Here is a 21,036-nt window from a genome sequence, read left to right on the forward strand (position 1 = left end):
AGATATGTATATATATAGCCAGAAGCCTTGGGATGATTTGGTATATACTATGAGAGGACGTATGTACGTGGAAACAAAGAGAGAGAGAGAGAGAGAGAGAGAGAGAGAGAGAGAGAGAGAGAGAGAGAGAGAGAGCTTTGTGTTCTCCGTTGTCTAGCTTAGTGCTTAACACAAAATTCTTACGTAGGTCCCCTCCTCAGCTTTTTATGCTCTAATATTATTCTATCAGCCTGCCTGTTTTCCCTTTTTTCTCTTTTTTTTTCATTTTTTTTTTTATATACGCATTCCAATTTCATATACAAAATTACAAGACCTCTCTGACCTCACAAGTGGCCACCCTAGCTACCTACTAATTTTATATTCTGCCCTGCTCCGTACGATATATACAGTGTTCTTGTGTAGTCCGGTTGTGATTAACAGTCAAATAACATATTATGTCAAATTTATGATCGACTTTTTCTTCGTAAAGTCTTAATAGAATGTTTTTTAGTTGTAATGTTGGATCTTTTCAAAGGCACATTAAGTGCATGGTCGAGGAGTAGGCCAAGTAATGATTTGATATCTTTGGCTTTGTGAATCCATTAGCAGACATCATCAATTTCATGTTTTCATGAGGGCCTAAGCAATGCATCGATCAAAGGCCGGCATATTGAAAGCCAGGCAGACAAAGTCGGACTATGGAGGATGTATGATGACCTCATGGGCCAAACTGTCTGGTTTGCTTTACAAGTCATGATTACTGTAAACCTCGATCGATCTGGCTAAGCATGATTTACACCAAAAAGAAGATGAGGTTTCCAAGTGAAAATGCTGAGATGCTCATTAATTCAAACTTCATGCATGCATGTGACTCCATTTGTCGTCATACTGAAACTTTAGTCCAAACATTCCCATTTGTATATTTCAATTGGGAATTTTCTATTTGGTAATTAAGCTTAATTAATGTCTCTCTGACCAGCATTAATTCAAACCCAAGAAGAAATTTTCGTGGGTTTAGTGGGAAACCAGGACATTTCTTGTTGTCTTGCGGTCTGTCGTGATCATTCACAATGTAATTAGTCGATTAATCGGCCATTAAAAACATATTAAAAAGTACTAAGTGGCGAATAAATCACAAGAAATTTGTTTGATTAAGCAAGGGGGAATGTAAATTGGAATGACGGATGGAGAAATAGTAACTTCGAGAAGTTTATTACCAGCTCCTTCTCCTTCCCAATACCATTAGTGCCAATTAATATAATATAGTTGGTTTTAGAGATTCTTAATTAAGCAAGTTGCTTAGTGCATGCCCGTCGTTTTGAGTCACAAAAGCACTGATCACAAACAATCACTTATTTGTAAAGCGCAGGATCACATTCTCTTAATAAACAATACAACTTTTCCAAAATCATTAGTTAATTTTTCTTCACGATAAATTAAGAGGTATATTCAATTATGATTTTTCTTCACGATGTACTTATTTTCTTTTTTATCATGTACGTGTGTAGAACAATAACAAAAAAAGCTAGCCTCTGAATTGGAAGGCGACATCCATTCAAACAAAGGGACCGAGTTAGGTGATAAGTAGCCATCTATGTAGCCCATACACATAAATCCGGCTTCTCTCCAATGAGTTCCTATCCACTAATATATACTTTTAATTAAGGATCAATGTTCATAGTATTAGTAACATGAAAAGAAGATGATGTCTTTTTACTAACATGGAAAGTTCAAAAGGGAGAAGATATACATATATATTGTGAAAAGGTGAACTATCTACAAGAATACAAGCTAGAATTCACAACCTCATCTGAGTATGTATGACATAGGTTAATGTAAAGCAAAGTCTCTTTGGGTGGCTCGATCATGACTAAATTGAAATTGAGTTCAAATCAATCCTTATGAATTTCACTCCTCTAGATGAAATTTACAAGTTCATCACCAAATAACAACTAGGACATCAGTTCGATTTAAGCTGAGCTACCAAACGAGACCTAAGAGTACATACAAGCTTGTGGAAATCATAAAACGCACCGCTTGAATAAGTCAATGATGTTGTAAAATAGGCTCACATTTAGTATGCAAGCAAATGAGTGAGCGACCGGTCGCAAGGTTTGGGCGACCGGTCGTTTAGAAGCAGATTCGAAATCTGGAAAAATCGCAACGAGCGACCGGTCGCAAGGTATCAGCGACCGGTCGCTATGTATCCAAATGGTCGTAGCGACCGGTCGCAAGGTATCAGCGACCGGTCGCCCCTGTGCTGTGCTGATGTTTTCTTACGTGTTTTCAACTGTGTTTTCGGTGGCTATCGCTTTCCACAAGATTTCAGAGGCTTAGTGGGTCACTTCTGAGGTAAAAGAGGGTTGACTACCTGCTGGATAGTTGGGAGAGCACTCATTGCCAATTGGTTGTCTTGGTTTGGAGAATCCATTCTCCATTTTCTGGTTTTGTGGAAGGTGGCTGAAGTGGGATTTGTTTACTTGCATGATCTGATCTTTAGTCTAAGTGGGAGACTAAAGGAAGGAACGTGGAAGACAAGATGGTGCCTTATCTTGTGTCCATTGGTTTGTGTAGGTAATGGAGATAAAGCAAGACATTATAAGATGAGAAAGCAAGTTGAAGTTAGGTGTGGTTAATCTCAAGGTGGTCAAGTAGCTGGGTGCTATTGTGTTCAAAGGAGGTTAACTTACCAAGGGAGAACGTGAGGGAGAGCAATCAGTTCAAGTTAGGAGCTGAGTTGGGGTCTTGAGAGTCTAGACACCAAGGAGGGAAACACCAAGGGTTGTGAGAGTTTTTCACAAGTGCATCAAAGTGTTGAGCAAGGGGTGTGAGAGAAAAGAGAGCTTGGGGAGAGAATAGAGTTCTAAGGGGGTTTTTCTGTGTAAAACCAAAGTTGTAACTTATTCTTTCATGAAGTGAATTTCTCAAGGGGATCACCAAGAGGATGTAGGCAATTGCTGAACCTCTATAAATTCTTGTGTCACTTTGTGCTTGGTTGTTGTCTCAAGTGTGTGTGTGTGTGATTCATCCATCATTGTGTGTGTCACAAAGTCCATCAACAACAAGATCATTAGGGGAGTGAGTGAAAGTGTTTGTCCATTTTTTCACAACAAGTGGTATCAGAGCTGTGTTGGAGCAGCAATTGCTAGTGTGTTGAAGATGGCAAGTGACAAGGAAGCTGAAGGTGGAAGTAGCTCTATGCATCAGAGGCTACCACAATCTGTCAGCATGAAGGTGGAGTTGAAGCCTTTCACAGGGAAGGAGAACTTCACACTTTGGCAAAGGAGGATGAAGTCAGCCCTTACACAACAAAATCTCAGTGTTGTCTTGGAAGGCAAAGAGAAGAAGCCGGTTACCATGACAGATGCGGAGTGGGGTGTGCTAGATGAGTTGGCTAGAGGAGCCATCGAGAACTTCATCTCCGATGAGGTGCTCATCAACGTGATGAAGGACACAGCGAAGCAAACATGGGAGAAGCTCGAAGAGATGTTTGCAGGGAAGTCGCTGTCCAACAAGCTCTTCCTCAAGGAGGAACTCCTAAATCTTCGGATGGCGGAGGAAGGAAATCTAATGGAGCATTTAAGCAGCTTCAATAGATGTGTTGCTGACTTGCAAAGAATGGATGTGTTGTATAATACGGAGGATAAGGCACTCATGTTACTAACATCCTTGCCTCCGTCTTATAAGCATTTCCGAACTACACTTATGTTCGGGAAGAGTACTCTGAATTTTGAGGAGGTGGTGCAAGATGTGATGACGCATCACAGGATGTCTCAACGTTCGGAGGAGAACTCTCAAGATGCTGGTTTGTTCGCAAAGAGTCGTTCAAGCAAGCAAGAAGGCAAGGGCAGCAAAAGGAATACTAAGTCCAAGGACAATGAAGGGTGCTTCGAGTGTGGATCTATGGATCATTGGAGACGAGATTGTCCGGTATGGAAGGAGAAGCTGAACAAGATGAAGAAAGCTGGAAGTTCAGCCCACGTGTGTGATGAGGACACATGTGATGAACTCTTGACGGTTACGGATGAAAGTAACGGGGAAGTCATGGCAAGTTCTTCATGTAAGAATTCTTCTTCAAGTTGGATTTTAGATTCCGGGTGCTCATATCATGTGTGTGCAAATAAGTTGATGTTTGACACATATGAGGATAAGGATGCATGCAAGATTATGTTGGGAGACAAAACTACATGTGAAGTTTTGGGCATAGGGACTGTGAAGATCAAGTTGCAAGGTGGTGAAGTTTGGACTCTTAGTGAGGTAAGGTTTGTACCTGCACTAAGAACGAATCTAGTCTCTCTTGGTTCTTTGGATAGAGAAGGTTGCTCTTACAAGGCCAAAGGAGGGAAGCTCATGGTCACACAAGGTTCTGTGGTGGTTATGAGGGGGGAGATTCAACCAAACAACACATACAAGCTCTTGGGTGGTGCAGAGATTTGTACCAAGGAAGAGCAAGCAACAAATCTTAAAGTCAAGGAGCTGATCCAACATAATGCACCTGCAAGTGTGCTCAAGAGATGTTGGGCAAGGAAGGTTAGTCAAGGTTGTGTGACTAACAATTCATCATCAAGGGTGCTTGATTTCAAAGGTGCAGAAGGTATGGAGTGGAAAATCCACAAAGGTGAAGTCAAGACAAGGAATGATGGGGAGGATGTTGTTGAAAGGAAACTTCTTGCCAAGGTGGTCATGGAGGAGTCTCCATTTGAGGTGGAGCTTGACACAAGCGCTGAAGAAGGAGGGCAACAACAACAAACTCACAAAGGGGTTCTACTTGAGGTGGAGCCATCATCAATTGCAAGGTCCGGGCCCAAGGAATCCATCAAACCTTCCCTAGGTTTTGGATGGATGGACCAAGAAGTTCCAACCACGTTTCGGAGTGCTATAGGGAGCATGAAGCGGGAAAGTTGGAGAAGTGCATTGATGAAAAGAAATGTGTTCTTAAATCCAAGAGCAAGGAGTGCTAAGTGGGGATTTAGTGAACAAATGTTTGGTATGTGGTTTGCATATCAAGGGAAGTCCAAGGTTCAAGGTTCCAAGGAGGCAAGGAGCAACGAATTTGGCAAGGGGGAACTCTTCTCTGCACAAGAGGTCCAAGTTACTCAAGTTTAGGCTTGGGTGGAGCACCTTCCACCAAAGGTGCATTGAGGCAAGAGGTGTATTGCCATGGTGGAGCTCTTGGAAATTACTAGAACGATTTCTAAGAGGTTGAAGAGGTTCTAGAGGTCAACAATGGTTCACGGGTTGATTAAATGGTTCGCCAAGGTGGAGATTGTTGTAAAATAGGCTCACATTTAGTATGCAAGCAAATGAGTGAGCGACCGGTCGCAAGGTTTGGGCGACCGGTCGTTTAGAAGCAGATTCGAAATCTGGAAAAATCGCAACGAGCGACCGGTCGCAAGGTATCAGCGACCGGTCGCTATGTATCCAAATGGTCGTAGCGACCGGTCGCAAGGTATCAGCGACCGGTCGCCCCTGTGCTGTGCTGATGTTTTCTTACGTGTTTTCAACTGTGTTTTCGGTGGCTATCGCTTTCCACAAGATTTCAGAGGCTTAGTGGGTCACTTCTGAGGTAAAAGAGGGTTGACTACCTGCTGGATAGTTGGGAGAGCACTCATTGCCAATTGGTTGTCTTGGTTTGGAGAATCCATTCTCCATTTTCTGGTTTTGTGGAAGGTGGCTGAAGTGGGATTTGTTTACTTGCATGATCTGATCTTTAGTCTAAGTGGGAGACTAAAGGAAGGAACGTGGAAGACAAGATGGTGCCTTATCTTGTGTCCATTGGTTTGTGTAGGTAATGGAGATAAAGCAAGACATTATAAGATGAGAAAGCAAGTTGAAGTTAGGTGTGGTTAATCTCAAGGTGGTCAAGTAGCTGGGTGCTATTGTGTTCAAAGGAGGTTAACTTACCAAGGGAGAACGTGAGGGAGAGCAATCAGTTCAAGTTAGGAGCTGAGTTGGGGTCTTGAGAGTCTAGACACCAAGGAGGGAAACACCAAGGGTTGTGAGAGTTTTTCACAAGTGCATCAAAGTGTTGAGCAAGGGGTGTGAGAGAAAAGAGAGCTTGGGGAGAGAATAGAGTTCTAAGGGGGTTTTTCTGTGTAAAACCAAAGTTGTAACTTATTCTTTCATGAAGTGAATTTCTCAAGGGGATCACCAAGAGGATGTAGGCAATTGCTGAACCTCTATAAATTCTTGTGTCACTTTGTGCTTGGTTGTTGTCTCAAGTGTGTGTGTGTGATTCATCCATCATTGTGTGTGTCACAAAGTCCATCAACAACAAGATCATTAGGGGAGTGAGTGAAAGTGTTTGTCCATTTTTTCACAACAAATGATACATATAGTCTTATTTAAATGAAATGGCACCTTCCTCTATCTTATTTGTACGTGGAATATTATGGGAATGGATTAACTAGTTCTGTCTCATCATGACCAGAAAATCATGAACTCACGCCTGTGGTAAAGCAATAGTGGTATGACTATGCAGACACACAAATTAAAAAGGGTTGGATCAGTTCCTCTATAAGATTAGATTAAGACATATGCAAAATGCGAATTATATATATATATTGATGTGAGTGGCCGCCTAATTAATTAACATTAACATAACCATCGAAAACTCGAAAAGCTTCATCAAGTTAGGTATTGAGTTAGATTAGATCATCATATTCTTCAAATGAGCAAGAAAAAAAATTAAAAAAACGTGGACTAAGTAATGCAGATAACGATTAACGACCGTTTTACTTCTAATAGTGGATAATACGTAGCATTATTTTAAAGACGTTCATGGGCGGGCATAAAATATACAGTAAAACAGCACCCTATTTCAAATTAAGTAAATTAATTACACCATTATCCAGCCACTTAATCAAGGTTACAAGAATATCAGCCTTCAGGTGTCATATTTGATTGAGACATCACTTCGTTCAGGTGGTTGTTAATTTTAGTTATCGTTTTGATTAGATTTTAGTTAACTTTTCTCAGTGCGGTGATGCTGATGGGAGGGAGGAGTAAGAATTTGCGCTAGTGACATATAATCTCTAGAGAGCTGACATTTAGAGTATTCCAGTAATTAATTAAGCATAATACCCTTCTTCATTTGGATTAACAAAAAAACTTTAGGGAAAAGAAAGGGGGATGGAAGATGAGAGATAATGTTGTTAATTAGAGCACAAATCGTACACTAATTCGCATTATCCCTATGAGAATATATACTAATTAATTTTTGTTGTAAATTTTATTTCATTGATGAAATGAGTGGTGCCAAATTAAACTAAAATTAAAATTAATAGTGGCAGCAAAGTCCTTGTACAAAGTTGCTTTCGAAAGGAACACACGATGGTATATGGACAAAGAAAAGGATAATTGAGGTCTCCTGCCTCTGGCATGCGCGCCACACAAAGGAGCTACTTAGCTGAGGAAATCACCCAGAAAATTAATTAGGATTTGCAAGAGTCGTCTCTCTCCCACTTACTTTAAATTATCAATACATGGTCTTCGTCATCCCATTAAGATTCATTAGTCAAGTTAAGAATCAAGGCTCAATGACCACATACGCATCAAGATTAATTGGGGGTTAGTTGTTTTTTTAAGTATGAAAGGTACAATGTTGTCTTTTTTCTGTGGTCAGAACATAAATTAATGGGCCCATTTCAAATTCAAATGTTGTAGAAGAAGATGAATATGTTACAAATTCAAATGTATTCTCTTTCCAATCAAGAAATTTTAAAAAAAAATCTTTGTATTCTTATGTTACCTTTTTTTGGGGGGGGTAAGAAAATTCATCATAACTAAGCATGTGAAAGGGTTTCCCCACAACATGATTTCTCCACATTTCCAAGCGTTTGACAGTCCTTCAATTCAAGAGGTTTGACTTGTACATACATTTTCATGGGGTTTCTGCAAACAAGTTACCGAATGTGAATGCAAGGAGACGAAATTACTGACTCACTGCCATAACCAATTGACTTAACCCGAGAAAAACTCAAAAACAGTAATAAAATACATGATATGATGAGCAAAGCAAGAATATATGTGATGGGCGTGAATCGATGCATATATAAGTACGCGAACATATATTGAAGCACATATTATTATACAGCCAAGTTGCCCACGTGGGGTGTTTCAAAGATGATATTTTTATACAAGAACACAAGAGAAAGAAGGTCGACGTTATTGATTTAAGATTTCTAAACATCGAATAATTTGCAGAGCTCTCTGACACTGCAAGGTTGTCATCATTTGTATTTTAGCCATCGGCTCAAAACCCACCAGTTTCAAATTAACAATAACAATAATTTCGAAGAAAAAAAGAAAGAGAGAGAGAGAGAGAGCAAAATATAATTTCAAAGGGAAGAAGAAAAGCTATTAAGCTTTAAACAGAAGTTGTGCAATTGGTGCAGTTGCAGGTCCTGGGGACGAAAGCACAGACGCCAAAGGGCTTATTGGGAAGCTGGCAGTCGATGCCGAAGCAGCAGGGCATGGAGGTACACGTGGTGGCTGAGCAGCACTTGCACAGCAAGCACAGCTGGTACGGCGCCAGCCGCCGCCGCCGCTGCCGCCGTTGTATATCATCATGATCATGAGGAGGAGCTTTTAACACGTCGATCAATAGCCTATACTCCGTCGTACCGACGGGCTGCAATGTCCCGGCTGGTTGGTTTGGTATCGGCTGATACTCGTCTGCATGAGACCCTGCTGCTGCGCATCATGTATTTAACGGTGAATGATTGAATTGAAATTTGAAGAGTTTTGACCACCAAAAAAAAAAATGAAAGTTGAAGAATATTGTACAGAAAAATAAGTTACTTACCAGTTGCAGGAGTGATGGCTAATAGGGCGGTGAAGATTAGAAAAGGCACTAGTTTTATGGGATTTTTACTGTTTGTGAGGTCGTCCATGTCAACCAAGCAAACATGCAGACACAACAGTAGCTAGCCAGGGAGAGACCAGAGAGAGAGAGAGAGAGAGAGAGAGAGTGTGGTGGGCGAATAAATTTTTGTGTGGTGGAAAGCAGTGGAGAGGAGATTTTTTAAAAGAGGAAGAGGGTCAATGAGAACGGTTTTTTTCTTTTCTATTTAGGGTCTCAGACTGTATGGTACTATATAGCAGGACATTATGGAATCATCATCAAGATCCGACCCAATTGTTGTGGACAAGATTTTCTTAAGAAATTTTTTGAAACAAGTAAACTTGGAGATAAGAAAATAAAATAAGGAGCTAATTAAGTTTCTAATATTGATGCCCATGAACCCTAGCTGAAGGGGCATGGAAGGAAGAAGGGGGGGGGGTTGTTGAAGGTAAAGATCCTTGGTGTTCTAATACTGATTTTGATTTTTTACAATCAATATTGGGGGAAGGAGAAATGAACCCCACATCTCGGTCACTTAAGTTACAAACACTTGCATATAACACTTACTGTTAAGTTCCTAATTCTGTTGATTATTCAACTTAAGCACCAAGAAATATCCACATATAGGCAAACACTTGGAAATAAGAAAGTAACAAAAAACGCAAATCAAAATCGTAAAACTAATTACTAAGAAATAGTACCTTTTTTATTAAGAAATTACACTTGATTTAGGATTAAGTTCCTAATATTGTTAATTATCAGAATTATGGACCAACTATGGCCATAATGACACATTGACACCTTTTAGGAATTAAGGTGGGCTTGAGTTTTTACATTCAATTCTCAACAGATGCCTGCTCTGTTATTTCCCTCATTAGAAGGGGGGAAATCACACAGCGCGAGTTTAACACGGGGCTTTCCACATGCAACTTCCATAGCCGCAAGAGCATGACCAAACCTAAATACAAGCAGGTGTCAAACAGAAACGATGACAAAAGGTAGAGGAACACGGCAACCCTATGTATATGGAAAACAATGACATATGCATCCATAATTTAACAAGCAAATTCTGTCATTGCAAAAAAAGGTTGAGGGATAACGCATACAAAGTACAAACAAGTATACATATAGATGACATTCTCATCTAACTCTGCATGCTGCAGGACCTCCTGGCGAATAGTTTGGGTTGGGAGATCGACAAACAGCGCCTGGACCTACATTGTTAGGAAACCTGTGACGCATTCGATACTCAGGGATTCTGCTCATCGCAAATGGTCCACCTGTTGACGATTCACTTGGTTCGTTACAACTTTGTAGAGGCTCTAGAGTTTCAACTACATCACTCATTAAGGGCCTTGCTTTGGGGTTTTGGCTGAGACAATAGTATGCCAAGCTGCAGGCTTTCTGCGCTGCCCTAACTGAGTACTGATTATCCAGCCTAGGGTCAATTATTTGTAGCAACTTTCTCTTGTCGTTCAGTTTCGGCCGTGCCCAATCTACCAAGTTCTGCTCCTTGCTCGGTCTCGTCTTGTCAACAGATCTCCTTCCAGTCAAAAGCTCAAGGAGAACGACTCCAAAGCTGTATACATCACTCCTGGCAGTCAGGTGGCCTGCCCATTTCATAAGGATTTGATTCAGAAAAGCAGCACATAAGCACGTATACATGCAAATTAATATTCCTACACTATGTGAACAACAAAACTAGACACATGCACAGCAAATGTCAGCATTTCTTCATTTGTTCATACATACAATTTTGAAGAGAAAAAGAGGACCTTGGAGAAAAAAATTAATCAGTGAGTTACAGAACAGAGAAAACAGGGTAGTTGGGCATCGCAATACTCTCAAGTTCCAATCTGCAAGTCACTCGTCACTTCAATAATAAAATGCATTTGAAATCCAAAACCTTACAAGTCATGAACAAAACATCTAAAAGGGGGACTGTTCTATTCCTTACTTATTTAAGTTACCAATTAGAGTCGTTGCATGTGTACCATTTTTGTCTGTGTAGCTTAAGGTTTAGGATTCCAAGCTAAATGAAAAATGACTTAATACTTCTACACCTCATCCATAAGCTGATAACTCCTTAATGTAGCATTTATGAAAAGATTTGAACAGAATGTGTATTGAAGCTGCCAAGAATCCTTGAATTCAAGTCCAGATTTTATAGAAGGCAAGCATTTATGACAAGATTTTAACAGAAATTGCATTAGAGCTGTCAAGAATATATGAATTCAATTTCCAGTTGCTATAGAAGCCAAGCATTTATGAAAAGATTTAAACATAAATGCACTGCATCCAAGCATTCAGAATAGTGTAAACGTAGGTGTCATTCTCTGAAGCAGTGTTGAAACTCTATAACCATCAAGCACTATTGCTCATGTTCATCACAAGAAGAGCTACTCAATCTCTAGATCTCCCCTTCACCCAAGAGCCTGCTTTGGCATTACCATACCAGGTGCAGCCTTCCCCTTTTAAAACCAATTAATCTAAAAATCTTACTCGATCTGTCACTAGTGAAAGGACGAAAGACAATTTGAAAATATAAGCTTACAACATACTTCCATAGCAAGCAGAGAACTATGGCAGAACATTCTTCAAATGGTACCAATACCGGTGATACTTGTTGGCAATTTTTCTATAGGAAGCAGTCAGATTGTTTCCCACTTGACTAATTCAATTAGAAGACTCATGATGTTCAAGCTACTACATAAGCTCTAAATCAAGCATATCCAACATGTAAGAATGCCATACCAGTCATTACATATTCAGGGGCTGCATATCCGTAGGTACCCATAACCCGAGTTGATACATGGGTTTCATCCCCTTGGGGTCCAGCTTTAGCAAGCCCAAAATCAGAGAGCTTGGCAGCATAATCCTGCAAACCCATGCAACCAGTGAGACTAATAGCATCTTGCACGTCATCACAAAGTCAAAAAATTTAGCAGAGAAATTAACTTGTAGAATCTAAAAACTCAAGAAACGCCACTTACAGAGTCCAACAAGATATTAGAAGTCTTGAAGTCCCGGTAAATAACTGGCCTTTCAGCATTGTGAAGAAAAGCAAGTCCCTTGGCAGCTCCCAGAGCAATCATCATCCTCGTTCCCCACGACAATGGAACAGTTGCCTCTAAAATTCCCACCAAATTTAAATTAGCAACAACAACAACAACAAATCATGAAAACAATCCAAAATTTGTAAGATTATGAGCTCAATTACTCCGGAACAAGTGATTCTCAAGGCTCCCTCGAAACATGAACTCGTAAACAAGCAATCTGTGATCGTCCTCGCAACAATATCCAATCAATTTCACGAGATTGGGATGGCGGAGCTGACCGAGAAAGTTGACCTCCGTCAGCCATTCGCGGTGGCCCTGAAGGCCCTCCTTGTTGAGGACCTTGACGGCCACCGGCAGAGACTTGAGCCCAACCCTCACATTCTCGTCAATGTAGCCTTTGTAAACAGTCCCGAACCCACCTTCCCCCAAAATGTAGTCGGAGCGGAAGCTCTTGGTGATGGTCTCGAGCTCGAAGAGGGTGAAGGCGATGACGTGCGTGTACAGCACCGCATTCTTCCGCGCGTCCTCGAAGTTGCGTGGGGTTGAAGGATCGCTCAGATCTGAAATAGAACGGCTGTGAGTTTGCTTCTTCTCGCCGTTCTTCACTGACGAAGACAGAGTGCTTAGCTGCTGAACTGCTCAATCAAAAAGCTGCAAGCTTAGCTGAAAATCACAACACAAATATAGAAAGATCTGGATTCTGAGACCCGAACAAGCACGCACCTTGAGCATTCGTTACCACAGCTGATTCCTCCCTCGTCCCACAGTTTCCCATCTTGACTGAATTTGACTGTTACAAGCAGAAGCAGTAAGTGAAAGCCAAAGCTGGTGATGATGAAGTTGTGCTCCGACTCTGCTGGTGGTGCAGAGTTTCATTCTTCAGTGGCTTTTCTCCTCCACCTCTCAACTTTTTCCCAGCTTTTTATCTTCTTCCTCTCTCTTTCTCTCTCCCTCTCTCTCTCTCTCTCTCTCTCTCTTTCTCTCTCCCTCTCTCTCACTGTGCTTAGCACTTAATTAGTAAGTAATTAGTATTTAACTACGAGGAAGCAAAAGAAATAACGCTTTTAAGTACAAACAGTAGAGCATAAAAAGGTAAATAAAGTCCTAGTTTCCTTCTCCAAGTGGCACTTCTGCAAGGTTCAAACTTTAAAACCTGGCCTGCCCTCTTTCTCTCCTTAAACTCTGTGATGAGAGCTGTGATGGCGATGGACCTGCGGCTGTGGATCTTCTCCTCCCTCCTCTTTGCTGTTGTTACAGTCTGTGGGGACCACTTTTTACTTCCAATTATGTATCTCTCTCCTTATAATATTAGTACCAGATATATTTTATTTTTTTTGGCCAATTGGGGTAAAGATTTTTGGAAAGGCCCAAATTGAAAAGATTGGTTCTTGGGCCTCAAGAAAAGCCTAACCCACTACCCACTACCCACTTTTCCTATGGCCTTATCCAGAATCCATGGCTCAAAAGATAAGAGATTTGGGAAAAGAAGAGGAGCAAAAGACTGTGTTTTGTATGGTTTGGGAATGGCGATGGCAATGGCGTTGGCAACGGCAACTGGAACAGTGGAAAGTGTTAGCAGCAGATGGAGCATGGCGTCTCTGAGGTCGGCGCTGCCTTCAACACCAGATAGGTGTACGGTTTCTGCATCTTCGTCTTCTTCACCATGCGGGCAACGGAGTCTGCGCCTCAGCGTCAGCCTCAACCAGTCTCTCCACAAACCCCAATTTGGGTCCTTCACTGGTCTATCTCCCCTCAATCCTCTGCTCTCGCTTGGCCTCTCCGGTATCACTCTTTTCTCCATCACTTCATTTGGTTGTTTTGTTAAATTTTCTGCTGTTGATGAATTAGAGGGGTATAAATGGAGGTGGAGGCAATTGGGTTCCAGTGTGGGAGTGAAATTATGCATCTTTGTGTGTTATTTCAGTAGAAGTTTGTACCTTTATATATCTGTGTATGTGTTCTGTTTTCATGACCTTCCAAAGTAACCTCTAGTGTTCTATTTTCATTTCAACTATATAATTCAGATGCAGTGTTCGAAAAATCGGCCTAGGCGGGTCTGGGTGCCTGGGTCTTTTTTTTTTAATTTTTTTTATTTCCTGACTTTAAAGAAAACCTCCTATCTCTCTCTCTCTCTCTTTCCCTCCCTCCCTCCCTCCCTCCCTCCCTCTCTCACGAGTCGACCGCCGCAACGACCCGTCGCCCACCCGCCGCGACCCGCGATTACTTTCATCCTGAGATTAATTGCTCTCACATTTATGCAAGAGTAACTTATATGTCATACATCTATGAGATATGTTTTTTCCATCATTTGATTTCTATGTCACTGACCTTGCAAAACCCTTAAGTTATTTTATCTATCTTCTTGCAGAGTATACAAGTTTTGAGCATAACTTCACCATTATTGATAATGGTGGCCGAATTTTGGCAATGAGACATGGCAGGAAAGTCCCTAAGCTCAACAGGCCTCCTGACCAACGAAAAGCACTTCTGCGAGGCCTCACTACTCAGCTCCTTAAACATGGCCGCATCAAGACCACTCGAGCAAGGGCAAGTGCAATGAGGAAGTATGTTGACAAAATGATCACACTGGCCAAGAATGGAACCCTTCATAAAAGGAGACAGGCACTGGGCTTCATCTATGAAAAGCAGATTGTCCATGCTTTGTTTGCAGAGGTACCAGACAGATATGGGGAAAGAAATGGTGGTTACACAAGAATTATTAGAACACTGCCAAGGCGAGGGGACAATGCACCCATGGCATACATTGAACTTGTGTAGGTCTGAAAAAATCATGTCAATTTTGAACTTGTGCGGGTCTGAGTTCGTGTCGATTCTAATTTAGACATTGGTTCCAATCCTTTCCTTTTGTTCATCATGCTGGGATTGTATTGTATGAATAGTTAATGGCTTTAATTCTTAATCAGAGATGCATTGCAAGCCTATATTTGAGATTCGAATTTCTGTTCCTTTCCCATCATTGTGCTATAAAATTATAAATCATCCATCTCAAGATAATTTTTCCCTTCATCTACGATGATTCATTTACATTGTATTCCTATCACTTGGAATTTTGCATGTATAAATTTAGGCGTGCCTTCTCACGACTCTCTTAGCTTGAAAATATTTCTACAGAAGCTATATCTTGTGCACATGTCTACTTTGAGTATCAGAAATTTTTACAAAACATAGACCATTAGGGGTAGTGCTATTTTATATGAACTCTTCTTCCTTGATTAAACTAATGTTTACCAGTCTTTATGTTAACTAAATTAGATCAATTTTCCAAGTCAAAACTCTTTCTTTTACTTCTCTGGTTCATACCATTCAAAACTCTTTATTTGAACAATATGTTTATACTTTTGCTTGGTTAGAACTAGTAATCCATGGTGGAAAATTCTTGCCCCAATGCCAGGATTGGGATTGGAAGGGAAAAGAGAGTTTTTACAAAGTGCTTTCTGAAGATATATATATATATATATATAGTGAACTATTTTACCTATCGAAAAGAAAGGAAGTGCTTTTCAGCTAGTTTTGTATGCTCCCTGTTCCTATTTCCGCCTCTGGAAGAGTAAGTAAATATTTGTGCGTGTGGAAGACCACTTTTCTGCTTTTTGCTCAAAGTCTAGTTGCAGATGTTGACAGGGTGTGAAACACAATAGACACTTCACTCGTATGAAACGGGATAGCATTATTTTGTTATCTTGATCAATAACATTATGTTATGCATGATAAATTTTTGACGTGTGTGTGACTGGTTAAAACACACGTCTTGAGTTGTTTGCGGATGGCAATTTTGGTTGGGATGAAAAGTCATCACGTCCTTCCTCATTCTTGACAATCAATGGACTCAAGTGACTCTAAAAACGTGCTCATCTCCAATACGAAAGTTGAGAGACCTTTAGTCCCTCTCAGCGCATGAAAATCTGACTCTAAATTGCCTATTTGACTTGAGTTTTGCTGCACGTTGTGGTTTTCTCGTTTAGTCGGCCAACCCTTGGACCATATGAAACACGAGAGTCGGTGTGATATTTTCCCATGGCCGTTCATCATCTCTCTCCTTCATTCCTCTTCGACAGCACATAAAAATATATAAATACGTACAAAAGTATTTGTTTCATTATCATCCACTTATTACTATTCTTGTGAAAACATTTATAAACAAAACAAAACAACAATGTTAGGTTTTGACAAGTATAACCTCGGAATTGTTCTTGTTTGTGTTCTGTGTCTGGCCAAAATAGAAAACTCTAGAATTATGAGGAAGTCTTGCGAGCATTTATGATACATGACAATTGAATCTTTGGATGTAACAGCTAGTGAGATATAGGGATGGGTTGGGCGCTCTCATAAATTGGTCTTTGGTATACAGCTGAGGAGAGAGAATCGAACCATTGACGTAGTCTAATTCTAAATGTTTGTTTTCCGAATAGCTTACTTATACGTTACGATATATTCACACACTTTATATCCCACTCATCACATAACTTACGTAATGAGTAAAATTGAGAAAGTAGACATATTTTCGTGACAATGAAGTTTTACTCCACCACTCGAATTAGGTAATAAGTGAGGTAGAGAAAGCGCATATCCAGTGACAATGACATGGAGGTTTTACTTCACCACTAGGGTCATTCTACTTGTGCTACAATATAGTCCTATGATGTCCTGGTACAAATGCATTGAAAGCAAAAAGGCAGATTGTTTGGAACAGGAACACAAGGGCATACGTAGTTTGGTGGATTGATTCATGTTTGGGAATGGAATTTATAATTAATTTGAGATTTTGGAATAGAATTCAGAATTGATTCAGATTTAGGTAAAGTAAAGCAAAGAGTTGGTGGAAGTGGGGAATTCGGGGTCTTTTTACTCGGAGCCCATCACTACTCTCATGTGCAAGTCCCTCTCAGCGTGAAGCTGTCTTCTTTCTCCACCTCCTTTTTCACAATTTCAACTCCTTTATGCATTCTATCCAAATCCACGATATTCATATTCATTTTTGGTAGTAAAAAAAATCGCATAGAATTTGTAGTTCAAATGGTTAAAAGAATTTTGATATTGCACTCGAGATCCTAAGTTTTCTTCTTCCCCAATATCACGTATATAAAAGACTTTAAAAAAAAAATTCAATGAATTGCAAATTTCTCCTTTTAGTGATTACAACCCCCAGCTACCCACAATGCCAGAGAAAAGCCATGATTATAAACGCGGATTCTACTGTGGAATTTTGATCCCCCACAGCCACAAGTCTTTGTCTTCTGGTTGGAAATGGAATCCAATAATAAGCTGAGTTGTTCTTGTTGGGGCCTAGTTGTAACTTTCACCAAACGTATAAACTTTAATTTAAATGTTAGGTCTTTGGTGTCGGTCCAAAAAACTTTGCATGGGCGGCCCCCGTGCTTGTAAGTTTTTTTTCCCCCCTTTTAATGAATTATATTTTCCACGATTGGTTATGAGGAATTGGTGAGACATACTCACGTATAGCATTATATTATAATACGGCCAAAAACAAGAGAGAAAATTCAATTTTTAGTATAAACTCCCTACTTGCCTAATAAATTAGAAATACAGGACTAAATTACTTGCATGTTGTGGCAAGAAAATAGTTCATTAAGTGTGGAGGATGGTAACATCCTCTTGTCGTATGTTATCAAATTGTCGATAAATTATTAATGTTAATTATGTATTTAAACATTGTACGATTCAGCTTGAATTGACTCGTATCGGAGATTATAATGTTATGCATGGAAGAAAATAATAGGGAGGTATGGTAGGTTGCGGCCCTAACCCATTGGCTAGACGAAAGGTTATTTGGCTTGCAAGAACAGAAAAGAAGCCATCTGGAAGCATTTGATATTTTATTTTCCATATAATTTGGGGACCATCATTGGATATAGATGCTGAAATCAAATGGATGGAAACAAACCTAGCTATGACATAAACAAATTTGTCCATTCAATATCTGAATTTTCAAATATATCTTGTTCGAATAAATAATTTAATTCATAGAAAAAGTCAGATGTCTTCCACTTATTTAATGGCTCGGGGGAGTCGCACAAACCGCCCTAGCCAATGGGCATCGTTATCACTTTAATTACTTGCATCATTAGCAGAATTAAACATGATAATTTAAATAAACAAGCACAGGAAATATCTTTGGGGAAACAAATGACAGGCGTCTCTCCTTTCCACCACGAATTGGTCGATAACCACAAAATATAATTGATTTTTTTATACGACCCAAATAATTAAATAATTAAATAATTAAATAATTAAATAATTGAAATAATTTTTTATTGGCTTAGAAGTAAAGAATAAAGATAGCCCTCCCCCATCTAATTATGAGAAAAATATATTCCTTATCATGTTGCATCGTACGGTAGGAAGATCAGCCACCTCTCTCATCCTATCCGTGTATTTCCATTCGTATTTGTTTATTTTATTTTTGTTCATTTGGGTGACGTCACACGTTGGTGGCGCACTCGTGGTGTGACTTTTTATCCCAAAACGACGGTGCTTTTGATTGGGTGCGCCATCTTCGAGTTCAACGCTTATTTTACACTCCATTCGTTTTGGACCACGAAAACTCACCACACCCACATTTCCACCCCAAACCCCGAATCTAGTTTGTGTGTATATATATTTGCCCACTTGTCTCTTAAACTTATTCATTCAAAACACACCAAAAATAACAAAAATTTTACAACTCTTAAGTTTCTGAGCTCTGCTGCTACTGCTTGAAGCATCATAGATTTTTGCAAGGCCAGAAATGACAAAGGTGTACCCAAACGCTGCCAATGCCAAAATTGCCCCTGCCTACGAGCCTGAGAGGCTCAAGCTTTCTGGTTCCGACCAGGAAGATGCGACGGTGCTGACCGTGTGGAAGAAGTCTTTGCTGCTCAACTGCAACGGCTTCACCGTGTTCGACAACAAGGGCAACTTGGTCTTTAGGGTTGACAACTATTTGGCTGGTCACAAGGGTGAGATCGTCCTCATGGACGCCTGCGGCAAGCCTCTCCTCACCATCCGCCGCAAGGTATACACACCTTTACATGCATCAGAAAATGTTATGTTACTAAACTATCAATTTAATAACGTGAGTGTATTAAAATACAACGTTTTTACATGTGTTACGAGAAAAAAGAAACCAAAAAAATATGTATGCATAAATATTAGTATGTAAGTAATTTGTTCTTTCTTTGTTTGGTCGCTGATGATTATTTACTTTATTTGCTATATCAGCGGCTGAGCTTGGGGGACAACTGGGTGGTGTACGACGGAGAAACTGCGGTGAACCCGCTGTTCTGCGTGAGGAAGAACGTGAGCATCCTCAACAACAACAAGTGTTTGGCGCACGTGACCTCCGCCAACAATGGCAAAGGCGCGTCCAAAAATTACGACAACAAAAACGCGATGCTCTATCAGGTGGAAGGGTCGTACGGGCAGCGGTGCTGCGCGGTGTACGACAACAAGAGAAGGAGGGTGGCGGAGATCAAGAGGAAGGAGGCGGCCGTAGGAGGAGTTGCCCTCGGAGTCGACGTCTTCCGCCTCATCGTGCAGCCCGAGATCGACACGTCGGTGGCCATGGCCTTCGTCATCTTGCTTGATCAGATGTACGGGACGTCGTCGTTTTCGCGGCGATCAATTTGATTGGTCAGTCACCAATTTGATTTCGTCAACCACCTTTTTCCCCTCGGTGGATTCAAATCACCCTTCTCTTCCTCTATAAATTCTCAATCCAATATTCTCTCTTTTTTTCGTTTCCTTTTTCTTTTTTAGGGTATGAGCATCGATCTTGTCGTGTCCCAGTCTTCCCCACGTGAACTCTTTTTTTTCTCTCTTTAAAAAAAAAATTCGGAAAAAATCAATGAAGCTCTTGGTTTTTTCCTTTTATATAAAAAACCAAGCTTCGAAGTGGGGATGTAAATATCATCTAGAAACCACACAGTTCTCTTTTCTTTTTCTTTTTCTTTTCTGGGTTCTCTCTGTATCTAAGCCTCCGTTCCAGCGAGGTATTGTGGGTTTACGTTTTCCATTGTTAATAATTTTCAGCAGAAACATGTAATGATGTATGTAGAATTGATATGATCAAATAGTTTTTACAGGAATATCTTGTTTCCTGTTTTATGTATTGAAAGTTTAACTTATTGGAATATCTTTCCGAAGATATTTAATTATAACATGGGATATATTCACACAGCAAAAACATTCATGAAGGTCAATTATGATTGATTGAACAATAACCAATGTGATATTTTGAGTTCGGTGGTACATCAATATCAACGCTGAAAGATAGTTTTAGGAATTTTCCTATTAAGAGAGGCGATAATATACTAAACTCACACATACTGCACTGTACATGTCTTATGACTCGAATCCAAGAACTTTTTGGCAACGATAAAAGATAGTTTTGATAATTAAAAAAACATATGATAATGAGACAGAACGAAATAGATAAGCTACATAGTAAATGTTTGGTACGTTGGTTTGCCAATTTCATTACGAAGTTGTTAATCTTACCTAAATCATAACGTCCTATAATTGAGAGAGAGATCTATAATATCGTGAAGAAGAGAACCATGAGATCAGAGGAGCTCAGTGGAGCACATCCGTCGGATCCCCAAACTTGAAGCCTTATTAGGGCCTCCATTTTAAGCCCAATTTATATATATACGTTGCCCAATAAAAACGATATTTGTTCAACTCAAATGAAAGACTTCAGCCCAAACAAAAACAAAGCAGAACGCTTTTGAGTCGTGCTATGGTGAGAGTTCATACATGTACCGTAGATGTGGACTTTCATATTAGTCATAGGATTCATCTGGATAGTAACTTCACCTAAGTTTAATAAAATGATATTGTGACTAATATAAAGGTTCACATGAGCGGTCTATATATGGGACCCTCACTATAGAATTTCACAAATGGTTTTTGCAAGCCAATGCAAATGGGCTTCTTAGAAGTGTATCAACCCAAGTGGTCATATTGGGCTTCGGCCCATCCCAAGGCCTAACTCGCATCGCAGCCTGTTTTTCTATCCTTTTTCTTTACGTATGATATTTTCTTTTTCTTTTTTTTGTTTGTCAAACGAGAGACTTTCTGTCGGTATGTTTTTGACATCATAGTAAATTTGCTAAGTTTTTTTTATAATTTTTT

At 40.0% G+C, this 21,036-nt stretch overlaps 3 protein-coding genes across 3 annotated transcripts; 2 read left to right on the plus strand and 1 right to left on the minus strand.

Annotated features, from left to right (window-relative positions):
• Positions 1–9,875: 9,875 nt before the first annotated feature.
• Positions 9,876–13,136, minus strand: LOC110769359 (Protein kinase superfamily protein). Its single transcript, XM_021973307.2, has 5 exons — positions 12,607–13,136; positions 12,045–12,518; positions 11,818–11,954; positions 11,579–11,702; positions 9,876–10,434 (listed from the first exon to the last, which is right to left on the minus strand). Exons 1-5 carry the CDS (start codon positions 12,656–12,658, stop codon positions 9,965–9,967), a joined length of 1,257 nt encoding a protein of 418 aa, XP_021828999.1. The 5' UTR covers positions 12,659–13,136; the 3' UTR covers positions 9,876–9,964.
• A 213-nt stretch (positions 13,137–13,349) lies between these two features.
• LOC110769360 (Ribosomal protein L17 family protein) lies at positions 13,350–14,840 on the plus strand. Its single transcript, XM_021973308.2, has 2 exons — positions 13,350–13,665; positions 14,252–14,840. The coding sequence occupies exons 1-2, from the start codon at positions 13,407–13,409 to the stop codon at positions 14,659–14,661; spliced, it is 669 nt and encodes a 222-aa protein (XP_021829000.1). The 5' UTR covers positions 13,350–13,406; the 3' UTR covers positions 14,662–14,840.
• A 3,691-nt stretch (positions 14,841–18,531) lies between these two features.
• LOC110769354 (LURP-one-like protein (DUF567)) lies at positions 18,532–20,011 on the plus strand. Its single transcript, XM_021973303.2, has 2 exons — positions 18,532–18,916; positions 19,123–20,011. Exons 1-2 carry the CDS (start codon positions 18,650–18,652, stop codon positions 19,528–19,530), a joined length of 675 nt encoding a protein of 224 aa, XP_021828995.2. The 5' UTR covers positions 18,532–18,649; the 3' UTR covers positions 19,531–20,011.
• The last annotated feature ends 1,025 nt before the right edge of the window (positions 20,012–21,036 follow it).

Source organism: Prunus avium, chromosome 6 (assembly GCF_965620075.1).
Source record: "Prunus avium chromosome 6, drPruAviu1.hap1.1, whole genome shotgun sequence".
In the NCBI taxonomy this organism is placed as follows: domain Eukaryota; kingdom Viridiplantae; phylum Streptophyta; class Magnoliopsida; order Rosales; family Rosaceae; genus Prunus; species Prunus avium.